This window comes from Penicillium taxi (assembly GCF_028828555.1).
Source record: "Penicillium taxi strain IBT 34144 chromosome Unknown utg000005l_segment0_segment0, whole genome shotgun sequence".
NCBI lineage: Eukaryota > Fungi > Ascomycota > Eurotiomycetes > Eurotiales > Aspergillaceae > Penicillium > Penicillium taxi.
In genome coordinates, this window is record NW_026643207.1 from 3,070,878 (window position 1) to 3,086,999 (window position 16,122).

Genomic DNA, 16,122 nt, shown 5'->3' on the forward strand with positions numbered 1-16,122 from the left:
GGGTTGGATATAACCACAAGACGCCGGGGTTGATATGTTTTTGTACACGGACCGATGAAGAATGAAAAACCCCTTGATGAGGGGGTTCTCGCTGTCGAAAGATGATGTGACATCAAAATAAGGGCAAAAAAAGAGGATAAGAGAAAAAGGAAATGGACAAGTTTGTCCGGCACAGTCCATGACCTGTTTGGGTGAATGGCAGATTCTCATATCAAACACAGGAAATTCGTCACAAAGCACCAAATTCAGGTAAACCCTGTATTTAGTGAAGGGGGGTGGTGTAAAATGAAAAAAGGACTCCAGATTTGATTCAGAATGCATACGCAATTAAAGCGTGCGTGTATGTGGTAAGAAAAGAGAACGCCGGGCTTCCGAAATCGCGGAGGGGGTAACATGATCAGATGCGATGTCGCTGCGTGAGTATCAAAAAAAAAGACGTAAACCAGATTCTTAGTCGTTGGTGGGGATACATGCGAGGGTCAATGGAATGCAAACATCTAATCTGTAGAGCTAGTCAATGCTGTCTTCCATGTTGACGACACTCTCGCTGGGTGGAGCTGTGGAGCGGTATCGAAGACCAAATTTTCGCGCTCCAAGACTATTTGCACGAGGTCGTGGTTGTGAGATGGGAGTGTAGCTGGATACAGATTTGCCAGATGGCATGCTCAATCTAGTCTGTGATTGCTGTAACTGGGGTGTCCGAGGGCTTTCTTCGGCTCCAGAGCGTGGTGTGCCACTGGCGAGACTGGATGAGAACCCATATCGGCGAGATCCCGCTTGAATGTTGGAGCGGGATGTCATTGGGGTGTAAGTACCAGGAGTCATGTAGCTACTGCGACGAAGTGGAATGCCTGTGTGGGAAGGGGTGGTCGGGGTCTGAGGAGGCTGTGATGTCGGTGCTTGAGATGGTGATGGTTGGTATTGTGCGGACTGGGGGGAGATTCTTAGACCAAGTTCTTGTCGGCGAGATGCTGGGCCATGTTCTTGCTGGTTGTTTGAGATAGAACGAGATGCCAAGCGGCTATAGCCGTAAGATAACCGCTGTGCTGGTGACACAACCTGCCCAGGGTTCGGAGAGTCAATCTCTGACATCGTCGCTGATCTCGAAAGTGGGCGGTTATTCGGAGACTCTTCGTCGGCTAACCTGCGGGCTTGCAGAGATGTTGAATAGCGATTGAGACGAGTTGGTGGCAGAGATATGCTGGGTGACTGGTCTTGTGGGGATTCAACTGTATTGCCTGATCCCGAGCTAATGTTGATCATCGATTGCCGACGGTCTTGATAGCGATTTGTGATGCGGCTAGTGCTTTGGCGCATTTGGACTTCGGGTTCGAGACTAGCACCTCGCTGGGCTGTCGGCATTGATGGACTATCACTAACATTCGGCTGCGTGGTCTGCGCCTGATTTTTCCGTAGCTCATCATCCGTCAGGGCCAAGCAAAACTCAGTCAGGCTGCGGCACAAACTGTCGGCCTTGCGACGTGCCCGACGCTCGGATGAACTGTATCCATCCACAATAGAGGCTGCGCCTGAGGGAGCTCCACTAACGCCCAATAAATTAGACACCGTCAGTGCGTCTGTGACTGTCGCCTCCAGCGCCTTGTATACGCCATGACTCAGTACTGATTTTGCTTTTGCTAGCGCCGATTGAAGGACCGGCTGCAGTTGGTTTTTTGGGGCACTTTCAGTCTCGGTGAATGAAGAGCTGATTTTACGACGGTGTTTAGGAGATGTTGATAGAGCTGTCACTGTAGTTGCCGCAGTACGGGGCCTGTCGTTGGAACCAGTAATTGCTGCGTGTGATGACGGGGGTAATTTCCCAGTCAATTCCAGCTTGCGAATTCGCGATTTCAAGTCGTCCAGTTCATCCCAGACTGTAGAGGGCGCATTTGTTGAAAGGGTAGACTCTGACTCTTCAGCTCGCGTTTTGTCGGTTTCTTCATCGGCACGCTCTGTCGTATCCGATTCCGATGGCTGTCGATTACCGCGTAGAGAGGAGAGATTAGAATGACGTAGACGGGCTTCATGTAGCGAGACTCGCCGTTCGATATTGACTTCGGGTGCACGCGGGGAACTGTCGGGGCTTGTACGGCTGAATCGGCTCCGAGGTGCACCGACGGTTGAGCGAGAGCCAGAGTTGTAGCTGGAGTAGCGATGGCGAGCGGGTTCATCGAGGGGATGAGCCGAGATGGCCGAAGAATGGGGGTTTTTGGGACTGCTGTGGGGTTCCTGTAAAAGCAAGGGGCTATCGCCATTGCTAAAGCGCTGATCCGGGGTAGAAGGAGGTTGTTCTGAGTCGAAGCGGGCGGTCGGAGACCGTAGACTCTGAGTATATCCGAGGCGCGACTGATAATCCATCCGTTAGCGATCCAGGGTCTCAGGAGGGAAACAATTGGCACCCGCAGATGGACCATGGGCCCGTCTTTCCAGGAAGTAGGAGAAAAGAATGCTGGAAAAAACTCACCCGTCTAAATTCCGATCGTCCAGCCAGTGAGTCTCTCCGTCTACTGGTATCCGACCTTGCAATATTCAAGAAAACATCGTCGTTTTTCGGTCGCGACTCCATGTCGGAGATACTGGAGTCGGTCCCGATACGAAGGGCACCTAGCGCGCGACTCTGATCGTCCAGCAGGGTTCTTGTTTCGGAATAAGCCATACCTGATGGCATGGTGCTATTCACATCAGGGCGAATAGTGTGGGGTTCTGGAAGGTGAAGTTGCTCCTCGGCATTGCCCAACTGAGGCGGAATCGCGCCGATAGGTCTAGGATTGTTGAGTGATATCTTCTGGAGACTGGGAGGAGAAAAGCTTGCAGATTGACGGGACAGCAATAGGGAGCGGCTTGGGTTGTCAGGAGCAGGCGTTTCACAAGTGGTTGTTGTGGGGCTAGAGCAGGGCTTGGACCTGTGGGATTCTGGGCTTTCCATCGGAGAAGACTAAGAGCCTGTTCCTCCAATTTTGAGATCGGATCTCAAACACTTTACGCTGTTGCAGTTTCCAAAGGTTACCAGTGAATTGGGATGGTAAGCTGGGAAGCTGGGAAGCTGGGTTCCTGGCGGGGGAATCGGAAGGGAATCTGCATGGATCAAGCATGCAAGAGATTTTGCACGAGTCAAATACAAATATTTTTCTGATCAGTTCAGTTTACGGAGTATTTGAATTAGATGTATCAAAGTGGCTGATTTAGATCACGACGGGGTGCAGAACCAGCACGTTGTGACCAGTAGAGTAAGAACATGCAGTGGTCTACACCTCCCGGGGGGCCCTTGACCTACCTGGGTAGCGGGTACATGGTACCTGCCATAGTTAGGTGCTTACCATCTAAATTAAGTACCTAGATACATGGGTACTTAAGTAAATATAGTAGAGGTATTCTGTAGAAAATTACCCGTGGACATTGGAAGAGATTATACTATTATACTATTATACTAGCTATGTGACCATCTATATCATATGTAATTGGATTACCTACCTTTTAATGAACGATCTGACTTTCAGACCAGACAAAACCGTGGTTCCAGTCCCCCAATTACTCAGAGCCATGGGTTCTGTGTTCAGGTATACCTAGATAGACAGTGGAGTCAGCAATTATTATCTTGAAGAAGACTGGCTCCAGCTTATATTTAGTTTGTGGATATATCACGTGACCTGAGAGTTCTCGGTTGCCACTTTATAGAATTCAGCTGAAGGATACCAGTTGGTCTAGGCACAGCCTAAAGTCAATTGCCGGAATAAGTCCGGAATTTGGCGTGGAGTTTAAAGTTGCAGGTTACGACCTGCTGTAATTTGTAAACCTATAACTTGTAGTAACTGTAGAATCCCGTAAAGAATAAATCTGATCACATCACGTGTGTGATGAGATAAGACGCGAGCCGAAACAAAACAAGATGAAACACGAACTAACGTAAGCCGCGCGCAATGACCGGGGGTTCAGGGGAAGACTGTTTCTTTCAGTTCGTATTGGTTGTGAACTGCAATGTATCTGGAACATAGGCGGCATATTGTAAGATTATTATGAACGTGAATATTATGGAATATATTGAGTCTATTTCAAGTAAATATATATAATGAACTGTCATTATCATTATTATTATTATTATTATTATTGTCATGGTTATTGTTATTGTTGGATGAAATTGAAGATTGAAAGGATGTATGGAATGTATACAGAGTACAATACCAGAACCGGGCACTGGGCGGAGTTTCAGTTTCAATCCACGTGGCAGGAAGAACCGAGGATCAAAGTACTCCGTATTGAGTAGTAATATTTAAATTCCAAGGACTCTATGACCTCACTTTATCGAGAACTCAAACAGGAAGGTTTGTCCCATAAGACGATCATCTGAAAATGGCAGGTATCGCTGCTGTATGGCGTGGTGCGCCAAGACTGACTAAGTATTAGTGGATGCTTTGGCGTTTCAGATTTGGGCAGTTTCAGCTGTTACTCTTGTACACTATACACTATACAGTACCGAGTATGAGCTGTAAACAACTATAATTGAGAAGGGTTTGTCTCTTCTTTTATAACCCACGACTACCAGAACATCAAAACTGAATCATAATCCTAATTTTATCCTAATCCTAGTCCTAACTCTACCAGTTGTCCCAGCCTCCACCGTTCACCTAGCGTGCCGTGTTGACAGTAAGAACCGTGCACACTTTAGACGGGTCGGTAAGCACCGAATTTGGACACCAAGCTCCTCCTACTCCTACTCTACATCCCCTGACATGTTCTCCACAGTGTGCCGTCTTAATGCTTTCTGTTTCTGTTCCAAGGCTTCTTGCCACTGTATCCATATATATCGATCTATATATACTACCTAGGTAGATATCTCCAACAATATACATATATATATATATATATATACGCGTAAACTTGGATTGAATATTAATATATAGGAAGTATAAAAATATATTAATAAATAGTAGATACATTAAATACATAAATAGTACTCCGTATAATCCCGTACGAACGCGAATCCCAGTGGGACTGAAGTGGAACCCGGTTTTGTTCTCGTTCAAGAAATCCTCTGTTTCGTACAGGTTTCCAAGTATTCTATTTTCAAGGTTGAGAACTTGATGATGCATCAAACATCTCTGAAACTACTTGCTCTACTCTGTTGTAACCCAATAACTTTCAAGTAATTGACGCCGACTACAGAACGCCTCCAGCGGCTAAAGGCAGTACTGCAGACGGTATGATTGGTTTCAGGAAGTGCACTTCCTCTCATTGGAAGGATTTGGTAATAGAAAACCAAATTACAGTGGGCCTGAAATCGGAGATCTCTAACATGTACTAAGCATCAGACTTTGAATACAAATCTAAATAAAAACAGTGGAAGGGTCCATCGTCGTGTTTTTTTTTCTTTCTCTTCTCTTTTCTTCTCTACTGCTTCCTTTTCTCCCTTCACCCCTTTCTACCTCTCTCTCTCTCTCTCTCTCTCTCTCTCTCTCTCTCTCTCTCTCTCCTCTCTCTATAACCTCTTTCTTCATTTAGGGCTTTGCTTCTTTCTCTGCATTCCCCCGTTCCCCGGAGGAACGACTTTACCCCCCGCCCCCATTTCACCTCTTTCATACCTTGCCCTATCATTCCTTTATTTCATAGTCCCTCTTGACTTTGATCTTTCGATCTACTGGACTTTTTAAAAAGTCCCCTTTTTGAAACTAGTGGCCACTGATCTTCCGGGTGGCTTTTTATTTGGTATGTGAGCCACCAAATACAAACTATTGAAAATCATCTCGCTTTTTGTAACTTCGTGTCCACTTTCCTCTTCCTAATGGGATACGTGCATATCGATGTTTTATTTCTGTCTTTTCATGGTCGCAGATCATCAATTCAGCCCTTGCAGTTGTCAACCCTTGAGCCGCCAACTAACATCTATAGTCGAAGCCCACATTTGCTCAGGTAGCAAATATAGATCCCGAATGCCCTAGCTCTTTGGATACGTGCCTTCTCGAAATGCCTTTACAAACTATGCCGATACAAACAAGTCCACCGTCCTTCCCGGACTCGTTCCCTTCGTTCATGTCCGTATATGGCCAATACAAAGAGGAGGAAAGCTCGTTTCATTCTCTACTCCCATCCCACGTCGTCAACCCGCGACGTCTACTCCCTTCCCACCGCAAGAGTGTCTCATCAATGACATCAGTCTCTACTGAATCCTCACCCACCAACACCGTCTCTCCGTTCGACTCGCCCTTGACAAGTGAAATCACTCCCAGTTCTTCGCCGGAGTCTCCATCGGCCATGCCTCTGTCGTACCCCAAATTCCCCCCACCTTCTCGCGCTCTCGACATTACCCCGCGACCCATGATGCCACCAGATAACGCGCGACTCGTACCAACTCCCCTCGAAGCGCGCCCCACGTCGCCAGGATCTCGCGCACGGAATTTGAAAAATTTGTCGCTTCGAATGCCACCTTCGTCCCGCGGTCGCCCACCAATTGCGACAGCCTCTGTAGCGGAATCATCTAAAAAAACCCTTTCTTGCCCTCCTTCCCCCATCCAGATTCCCCAACAGTCTATCCGACGGCGTCCTGCCAATTTGAGCATTCGAACTCCCGGCATCAATAAGTCATTTACTACCAACGGCTCTGATATCGTTCCCCCAACACCCTTACTGAATCAACACCACTCTTTGCGACATTCCGAGTCAAGTCCCTCGCTGGCATCCATCTCCTCGCCTGCCTTTGGTCCCCCAGGTGGATTGCATTTTCCCCCAATAAGGTCAAGGCGTGGCACGCATAATTCAGTCTCTTCATCCGAGGAGACACATTCTCCTCTGACATCGATGCCTGAAGATGGAATCGTGGTATCGCATCGAATTATTCAGGAAAAAGACGAGAATGATGTCCACATGGACTCCCGAGAATCCACGCGCAAAGCCGATCGCGGATATCCCGATGGGCCCATACGGATACACGATTCGGGAGTGTTTCTGTATTTGGAGCCTACCGCTGAGGAAGCATCCAAGTTCGACGTGGTATTTAACGTTGCCAAAGAAGTCGCAAACCCATTCAGTACTGATCAGAAGGAGCAACCCGATACTGTCATGAGTACCTGGCGCAACGCTCCCAGGGCCTCCAATCCCTTCTCCAAAGACTCTCCCTTGACTGCCATGTCGGAACTCTCTTTCAAGTCGGCATTCGACTTCCAGCCAGAATCTGAATCCACCACTCCAGCCCCATCGACCCCAGAATACATCCATGTCAGCTGGGACCATAATTCGGAGATCCTGGACGATCTGCTTCCTTTGTGTGAGCTGATTGACGACCGCATTTCCCAGGGAAAAAGGGTTCTGGTGCATTGTCAACTTGGTGCTAGTCGCTCGGCATCGTTAGTCATCGCGTACGGTCTGTACAAGAACCGTCATTTGGACTTTAATGCGATGTATGAAATTGTCAAGGGACGCAGCCAGTGGGTGGGGCCCAACATGAGCCTCATCTACCAGCTGACCGACTTCCGCGGCCGGTTGCTGCGAGGCTCACCGTCAAGACCTGCCCCAGAGGAATGGTTCATGGATAGCCCGCGGCGCAGTTCTGAGCCTCAAACCAGCCTAGAGGAACGAGCAGCCAGGGAGGAGTCTGCGTATTCCACTGGTCTGCCACCAGTGTCATGTCTGGCCCCTCCTTCAATGCCAGGACGTCCTCGGACCAGTGGTACTGGGGCTAGATCTCCTAAACGTAGTCTGTCTCCACGTCCATTGCCATTCCGCCAAAAGTTCCCATCCTTGGAACCATCTTTGGAACCTACATCTGGTCGTCCACGAAAGCTGCCACGCAGTGTGAGCAGCACTTGTGCTCCGGTTGTCCAAACGCGCGTTGTAATGCGCAATTTTTCGGCAAATGCTGGTCTGTTCTCGCCGAGAACTGGTGGCTTCCTGACCCCAGCTCAACCTGTGACTTCCTCTCCTCCTCGTGCTCCAACTATTGAGAGTGTGGTAGAGGTCCCCAATGCTGTGCAATATGCCACTGAAACAGCTGATCCTCGTTCGCCTCCTGTGGGAGGAACTGAAAAACTCATGATGAGAAACATCTTTGATTTCCTTTAATCTGCCACTGTCAAAGCAGTGGGCATGAAACGATCTCATGACGCGACATTCTATGTTTGATTCCTTAAGAGAATCACCACTTTCTCACGGGCCTCTTTTATTTTCTATTTTCTTAACCTCAGTCCCAATACCCCCCCACGACTGGGTTGATGATTCCATGACCAAAGCAGGCTTTGCTGTCGCTCATCACTTACAACTTGTTCCGCCATCTCAATCGCTACTATTTCTCTATTATCTACCATGGAACAAGCGAACTCTTTTCATTTCATATCAAATCCATTCCTGAAAGATTGAATATCATTTCACGGACCCGGTAATTGTAATATTATTGCGGACATCTGGAGGGATGCGTTTTTTCTTTTTTTTTTTTTTCGTTTTCTTGCATTGGTTGGCAAGCACTACTACCTTTGCATTATTTGTTCCGTTTGGACAAGGCCTTCGTTTTTTATTTTTTTTTTTTTTGTTAGCTTAGTCTACCTAGGAGGTGGATTAAATAAAAGAAATGACAATACCCCTTGAGCGCTGGGCAGCCTCATAAATACTCAATAAACCTGGATTTTTCAGACATAAATATTTCCGTATGTTGTGATATACTGATCTGATCAGATCTGATAGCCGATAAGAACGTCATAAATTTTCTAGCGCACCAACACAGCCCTTAATCACCACTCAAAATGGCTGACGAGAATACCCCAACCTACCTATCACCTAGTGAGCTGGGCACAAAAGAATAGTAAGTATCTTGATACGCCCTTCCAAGGTTCCCACAAGCCCTAGAGATCGTGGAAACGCATTCTGCCCCTCCAACAAACTCGATATAGCCCGATAGCTCAACCAGCCAACACCCTGAATCAAGTCTAGAGCTATCCAGTTATGATATGAAATAAATAATACTTACAAGACCCCCTCTAGTTGGGAAACCTACTACGCCCGCACACGCGCCCATATCTCCAGCACGCACGATGAACCTCGAGAGTCAGCACAAGCCACTCAAGACTCAGACACAGATGCAGACGCAGACGCAGACTCAGATGTCAACGATGAAGATGACCCAGGCACATCATGGTTCTCAGAACACAACGCGCCCGAAAAAGTCCTCCGCTTCCTAACGCGCCGCTCGTTCCCGTTAGCACCACGCAATACAAAGCAACATCAAGTCCAACCTAGCATCTTAGACCTGGGAACGGGCAATGGGAGCATGCTTGCATTGCTACAGAAAAAGGGAGGCTTTCGTGGTGATTTGGTCGGAGTTGACTACTCGCTGCATAGCGTTGAGCTTGCGAGGGAGTTGCAGGTTTCAAGGGGGCATTCTGCTTATAGGACTGATTCTGAGGATGAAGACGAGTCTGAGTCTGAAGATGAATCTGATGCTTATTCTGAGAAGGGAGATGAGGGACGATTAGAAGTAGAGCATACTGCTACTGCTTCTACTCCCTCTACCATTCAATTCGAAGAATGGGACATTTTAAATTCAAAAGCGGCCCTCTCTCCATCCGGAACAAGCCTCACACCACCATCTACAGCAGAGACGTTATCCTGGTTCCCGTACTCAGCCGGCGGGTTCGACATAGTGCTTGACAAGGGCACTTTCGACGCGATCTCGTTGGCGGATGGTGCGAAGGAAACGGCTGTTTGTGAACGGTATCCTGATATTGCGAGGAGGCTTGTTAGGCGCGGTGGGTTTATGGTTGTTACTAGTTGCAATTGGACGGAGGATGAATTGATTAAATGGTTTACTGGTGCTTCTCCTGGCAAGGATACAGGTGATCGGTTTACTGTTTGGGGGTGTGTTGAGTATCCTCGGTTTAGATTTGGGGGGCAGGAGGGTCAGGGGTTTGCACTGTGTGTTTTCAGAGGGGGTCCTCTTAGGATGGTTGACTTGCATATGCATGGTTTTTGGGGATTTTTATTGACCTCGGGACTGGACGTTGGCGTATACCTTGGTAGATGCTTCCAAAGTTTCATCTTACCTCTATTCTATAATATTCCAAGGCTGATAGCCTAGAAGTTTCTATTTGGCACTAGTTGACTAGGCATTGCTTTAATACCCTAATCAATACTATAGGCAGCTAGATGTTAAAAAGTGTAACAGAATCCATGGATTGATATTTAGACTATTCAGTATGCAATTAATTGCAGAATCGGTGAATTTAATATTTGAGTACCAACCTAAGTACGTAGTATGGAATAGTATTCGCTTACTTGGGATCTTTATTTCATAATATTTTAATTTGATCATACGTAACTCAATTGCAAAATAGTCTCATCTATGGCGCGATGGCTCGCAAGTAACTGTGATAAGGCCAGTGGATTTCCCTAGATTCCAGAGCTTAGTTTGGTACTATAGACAATATCAATTTTCTTTTTGTTTTTGAGTCGAGGTATCATGCTTCTTAATGGCTTCTTATCATTGGATAGCTAAATGTCGTGCATTGAGGGGTGTGGACCTAGGTAGGTGATCACTCAGGTAGGTGGTATACACGAAGGAATACTGAGTTCGGCATAATATATATTCTTGTGGAATAAAACTTCATAGAAGCCTGGAGCGTACCAGAAGATTGAACTGTAACAACCTTTCAATATAGTTCCATTGATACCCTCACCGATCTCTGTTCTGGTCAGCCGAGGTCGCCTCAACGTGCCTAGATGTGACTGTGGCGCATGAGGTGGGGTAGAAGACCGAATCAGTATTCAATATTTAATATTTCAATATTCCAAGTCATTCAGCTGGACAACCAAAGCTTGAATGCAGAGGCAAATTGAGTGTGATTGTCAGTGTCGCTCGCTTGGCGATATTCGAATATCTTGTCTGAGAACGGTGAGCTCCAACGAACCACTACTCAACACCGTAGACAAACCACCAAGTGTAGTGGTCTCTACAGTACTGAATATTGTGGTTGTTGTGAAGTCTGCTTTTTCATTGATGAAAGAACTAGCTACTTATAGTATATGGGTGCCCCTCTGCTCTGGACGAATGTCAACATTCGTCCGAGACAGAAGAGACGGTGAAGACGGGACATTACTGTCGCGAATGCACATCGCTTAAGGGTGTCGTTTGCGATGAATGCATATCGTTCAAGGATGCCGTGATATACTAATCCAGTTCCGGAGTCGCTGTCTCGGCAGAAGCTTTTTCGGCCGAAATACTTTCCGTCTGTTGATGGCCTTGTTTCTCGGCCGTCGCAACACTGGAGCAACTCTAAATGTCATTAAAAATAGAGAAACAAGCTTCATCATTTCGTGCAGAACGCGATGCCAATTATACCAATTTAGGTGCATAAATATCATGTAGGCCGTAATTCGTAAAAGTTGTAGTAGGAAAAACTTAACGTTCGACCCAACTAAGGGTCTCTAAGTCGATCTGATTTATATCAATCAACTCCTTCAGTGCGTTTCCACACTTCTCCTTCGTCATCGCATCGGCAGGATTTGATCCTCCTGCGATCCACTTAAGCTCCATCTGGCGTCGTTCATATGTTTGACGTAGTGCCATGATGTCGATCATAAGTCGTTTTTCTTGTGTAGTCCCGAGACGTGTGACTGCATTATATACTGAGCGTGAGTCTATATAGAGTATCAGGGGAATTCTGGGTAAATGCTCCACCGCACGCAGGATTTTATTTAAGGTTTGGTTGACTGCGAAAGCGATATCCACTCCGTGTGATGTGGTATATAGCTCGGCGGCGAGCACACTCCTAGTGACTCTATGACATTTGATAGATGACCAGTGTAGGATATTGGTATTAATGACCTGGTTTTGTCTATATCCATCAGCCATAGTGATGATATATCCGATCTGGCTGCTTGAATCACGATTTCTTGCAAATGATGCGTCAACGAATGCGATAAGCTATAGCGTGTCTTCTTGAAGCTTAACAAAGTGAAGTCCTCTCGCTTGATTATCGATTTGCCATTGGATGCGCCTATTTAATCTCTCCGCATCTTCCTTTTTTTGGGTTGATGACTTAAGCTGAAAAGGATAAGTCATATATGGCTTCTGGTTGGTAAACTGATGCGATATAAGCTCCACGAGCGCGTTAAGAGATATATACATCCTTTAAAACGATTTTGGTGGCGATGGTCTTTAGGCGTCGGCATTGATCGATTTGCGAAATTGTAATCCTGTTTTTGCCTTTTCGGATGATGCTGCCGTTGAATTCAAGTGGATTGACCTCTGTAAGCTTTTGAAGTGGTTTCGATAGAAGCTGCGCCTTCTGTAGTTCGTCCTCTTCCTTCTTAATAAATATAGCATTCGCGAGGATCAAAGTGTCGTCTATCTGCATTCCGACAATTCCAAAGTGTTTCTTGCTGTAGAGGAGGCATATATCATAGGTGGATTGCTCTATTCCTAGCTTTTCAAGATGATGCTTATGGTATGTCTGAAACTAATGATTGCCTACTTCCGGGATTCCATAAAGGGGCTTTAAGACTTTTAGGACGGTGTCCTTTAGTAAACCAAATTCAGCAGGGGGTCGCATATAGAATTGTCGGTTCAAGTCTGATATCGACTACACATATACCTATGAGATATCACGAAGGTATAAATCTGAATCGTCTCGCATCGCAGCGATAGATAGAATTATTCTTTAGCTAACATATTGAATCGTAGGTGCTTAGGTCAGAACAAATTCTTTTCTATGGTCATTATATGCCTGCACCACGAGTCGTGACTTTTCTCTCGCTTGATCTGTTCCTGCGTTTTTGATCTTATCGACGAACCTGGAATTAAAGAGTCGAATTCCTTTAGGCATTTCTGTTCGAGGCACGAATTTGAAGACTCCTTTAGCTAGTAATCCATTGATTTCGCTTTATCGAGAGGCGCGAAAGTCTGGCGTCGGGGTGTTTAGGAAGATAGTATTGATTTCATCTTCCGAATCTTCTTTATCTATGTCTTCGTCTTCTTGGCGCTTTAGACGTTGTGTATGTCTTGGTTGTTGTAAATTCCTGCCTCTGTTGTCGATGATGACGCTAAATGGTGGATCCTTATACAGCTATATATTAGGCTGCGTATTAGGCTGTGCATCTGGACTATCATGTTATATACCATTATTCTATGCGTCTAGTGGCGTATTGGTTTACTAGTCTTCTTCTAGGAATGGCTTCACGATAGTTATCCGGAACGATCTTGGGCCTTTGACGCTGCTATCGACAACATATGTGTCTCCGTCGATTAAGAGTAGTGGGAATAGCCCTGTCCATTTTTCTTCTTTTCTCTCCAGACAAGAACAGGAGAATTTAGTGGCAATCCTCGTATAGCGGCTGTGATGGGTCCATTTCGCATGTTCATGGCGTCTTGAATTTGTCGTTTTGCTCGTAGTTTCTTGACTTCCTGCATCGCTCTTGTAATAGCTGCAGCGCGCTGTATGACTGTTGGCGATGGGGCGTCTAGCTCCGCGAGTCGCGGAAACGCTCCAAAAACGAGTAGTGTAGGGATAAGACCATTTGGTCCGACCGAGTCGTTGATCGCTTTCTATGTCATCTAGAGAGCTAGTTCCTTATCAACATTGGCTTCCCCTATTCCTATGGAGTCACTAAGCTCTCGTCTGATGATGTTATAGACTTATCGTACCATAGCATGGTATCGCTCGACTTTTCCTACAGAATTATGCGCTTCGACTGGAACTGTCTTTGCTATGGTTCCCATAGTTTTTGCAAGATATCTGAATTCTTTGCTGTCGAAATTGGTTCCTGCGTCGTTTATGATATTGTCTAGGGGTCCTTGGTAAACATCGATCTAACAGAGTTGTAATGCTTCCCACGCATGTTTAGCTGTCATGCCTTTTCCTTTTTATAACCATCTTCCACTTTAAAAGCTTATGGCTTTGTCGACAACATGAAGAACTGGATCTCCATCGATACTTATTACATCAATAATGATGCTATGATTGAAACATGCGTCGCCGTCCTTATCTTAAAGGGTAAATCGGAATCGTCCTAGTGATTTCCCGAACTTCTGGCAATGTTCGCAAAACTTGGTGATATGCTTAAGCGTATTCCTCTCTACCTCATGTCCTACTTTGCTCAGAATTGCTTTAAGGCGGGCGACGGCAGGATGCCCTAGTCGTCGGTGAATTCTGCGTAACTTAGTATCTGTTAATAGATATTCGGCAGATCCTTGAACAAATGCTATGATATATATAGGAGCTGCTTTCCAGAGAAGGAATGGATGCCTAAATTGTCGTTTTACTGGTATCCGAAGGCCTGTCTTCCCTATTAGGATATCTTGTAAATTGTTATAATAGATCCCTAGACGATCTAGATCAGCGAGGCATAATAGGAATGGCGTATCTGCGTTCACGACGTGGAATTAAACTATTCCTATAGGTGTTTTGATGTCTATTGATCCGATTGATCCACTAGTCCCGATACCAAATTAAACATTGATTTGTCCGGCGGTCGATTTGTCGAGTTGGATACTAGGTTCTAGTTTCTGTAAAGCTAGAAATTGACTATACCTAGTTGTTGAGTTTCGGGATGCGCCTATGTCGATCAGAATACTATAAAAGATGTCTGAATTATACCGCGATGTGGTAGTGGTGTATATAAATAGATCGCTCTTAGACTCTTAGACATAAGGGCTTATTCTATATAGATAAGCTTGATTCATAAGTTGATTGTGCCAGATCTATGTATCTGATATTGGCACCGGCCTAAATATTATTAGGAACGTCTCGGAGTTATCATCATTATCACTTAATTCATCGGATTCGGATTCTGATTTAGGTTCGGATTTAGAGTCTGAAATAGTAGTTTTAAAGGCTTCAATATCGAGTTCTTCACCTTCGCATATAACCATATATTGTCGAAACTATCGTTTAAAATCTCCAGATCCATTGTTTCTGGTGAATCGTTCACGATATCGTTTCCTGGCTACTACGCGTTCCTCTAGTAAATGGTCCTATGATCGGCATTCCGTCTTTCCGTCGACCCAGCATCTTCCTTCAGCTCGTGAAGATGAAGAGTCTCTTTTCCAGGTAACCTGCTTCCGTCGATCTGGTCTCCATTTCTTATGGAAGGTTCGATCGGTAATCCATGCTTTATCTGATGTGTCCTAGGTATATTGTTAAGTCCTTTGGCGCGCGTTTTCATAGGCCGCGATTGATGTCTTGAGACTCATAATCATCATGTTCGGATCAGACTATAGTATAGAAAGTACATTTTGATAAGCCGGGACGTTTTAGCAACAGATGCTAAGCTTTTACGCAAATCCTTCTTCGTTTTACATATATTGACTAAGTACTGGACGAATTCTAAGTAATTGTTCAGTCATTTGTTCAAAACACTATAGGATTGTCTGCGACGGATTTTCTTGGATTGTTTTCGAGAGTGAGATATTGTTCTATTGGACCATCTTCTGGGTCATATGAAGTAGACTCTTAAAGTATGCCTTGATTCGCCTACATGTTTCTGTAAAGGACTTTGAAGATAAGCTATAGGTGTAATAGAATTCGCTGGCTTGGCCGGTAAACATTGCTGAAAGCGCTTTTTCGTATGCCTCTAGTAGTAAACCAGAGTGTCGGCAGATATCTTCAAAGATAGCGAGTTTCAGGTTGAATGAGTCCTCTAAGCCACTATACTGTTGCTCTTTCTTGTATGTTTTTCGGACATTCATTGCTTCCTTCGAGTAATCTGTTCGTCGTGGGTCTGGTTGTGGTTCTAGGTATATGTTTTCAGGTCGTCGTTTATTCTGTGTTTCCCAATCTGGTTGAAAAGGTGGTGGACCTCTATTACCATGATCTTGGCTTAGTAGAAGTTTTACGTAATACTCCGCTCCTAGTGTGACTTCTCTAGGTCCTGGTAACAACGGATATCGGAGGTTTCCTTGCGCATATTCCTGGTGCCGGGCGTCTTGAGTAGAAAACGGGTTATCCATTCGAGTCGGTCGGACATAAATTGACGTGGTGTCCTCTTGTTCCATTTCCTGTTATAGTTGTCGTATTTCGTCATTTTCCGCTGATTGTTGCATTTCGTCCTTGATCCTTTTAAGTTCCGTATTAACTTGATTTAGGTTATTTGGAATAACTTCAGCAAGAGATTGTTCAATCTCATCCATCGTCCAGTTATACATTTCAT

General features: G+C 45.5%; 3 protein-coding genes across 3 annotated transcripts; 2 read left to right on the plus strand and 1 right to left on the minus strand.

Moving 5' to 3' along the window:
* Positions 1-510: 510 nt before the first annotated feature.
* On the minus strand, positions 511-2,926 carry N7495_008451 (putative LPXTG-motif cell wall anchor domain protein; the record flags this gene model as incomplete). The annotated part of the gene is made up of 2 exons (XM_057211102.1): positions 511-2,346; positions 2,465-2,926. 2 exons carry the CDS (start codon positions 2,924-2,926, stop codon positions 511-513), a joined length of 2,298 nt encoding a protein of 765 aa, XP_057060645.1.
* Positions 2,927-5,958: 3,032 nt separating this feature from the next.
* On the plus strand, positions 5,959-8,049 carry dspD (putative protein-tyrosine phosphatase; the record flags this gene model as incomplete). The annotated part of the gene is made up of 1 exon (XM_057211103.1): positions 5,959-8,049. One exon carries the CDS (start codon positions 5,959-5,961, stop codon positions 8,047-8,049), a length of 2,091 nt encoding a protein of 696 aa, XP_057060646.1.
* Positions 8,050-8,723: 674 nt separating this feature from the next.
* On the plus strand, positions 8,724-10,054 carry N7495_008453 (putative S-adenosylmethionine-dependent methyltransferase; the record flags this gene model as incomplete). The annotated part of the gene is made up of 2 exons (XM_057211104.1): positions 8,724-8,782; positions 8,962-10,054. The coding sequence occupies 2 exons, from the start codon at positions 8,724-8,726 to the stop codon at positions 10,052-10,054; spliced, it is 1,152 nt and encodes a 383-aa protein (XP_057060647.1).
* Between the last annotated feature and the right edge of the window lie 6,068 nt (positions 10,055-16,122).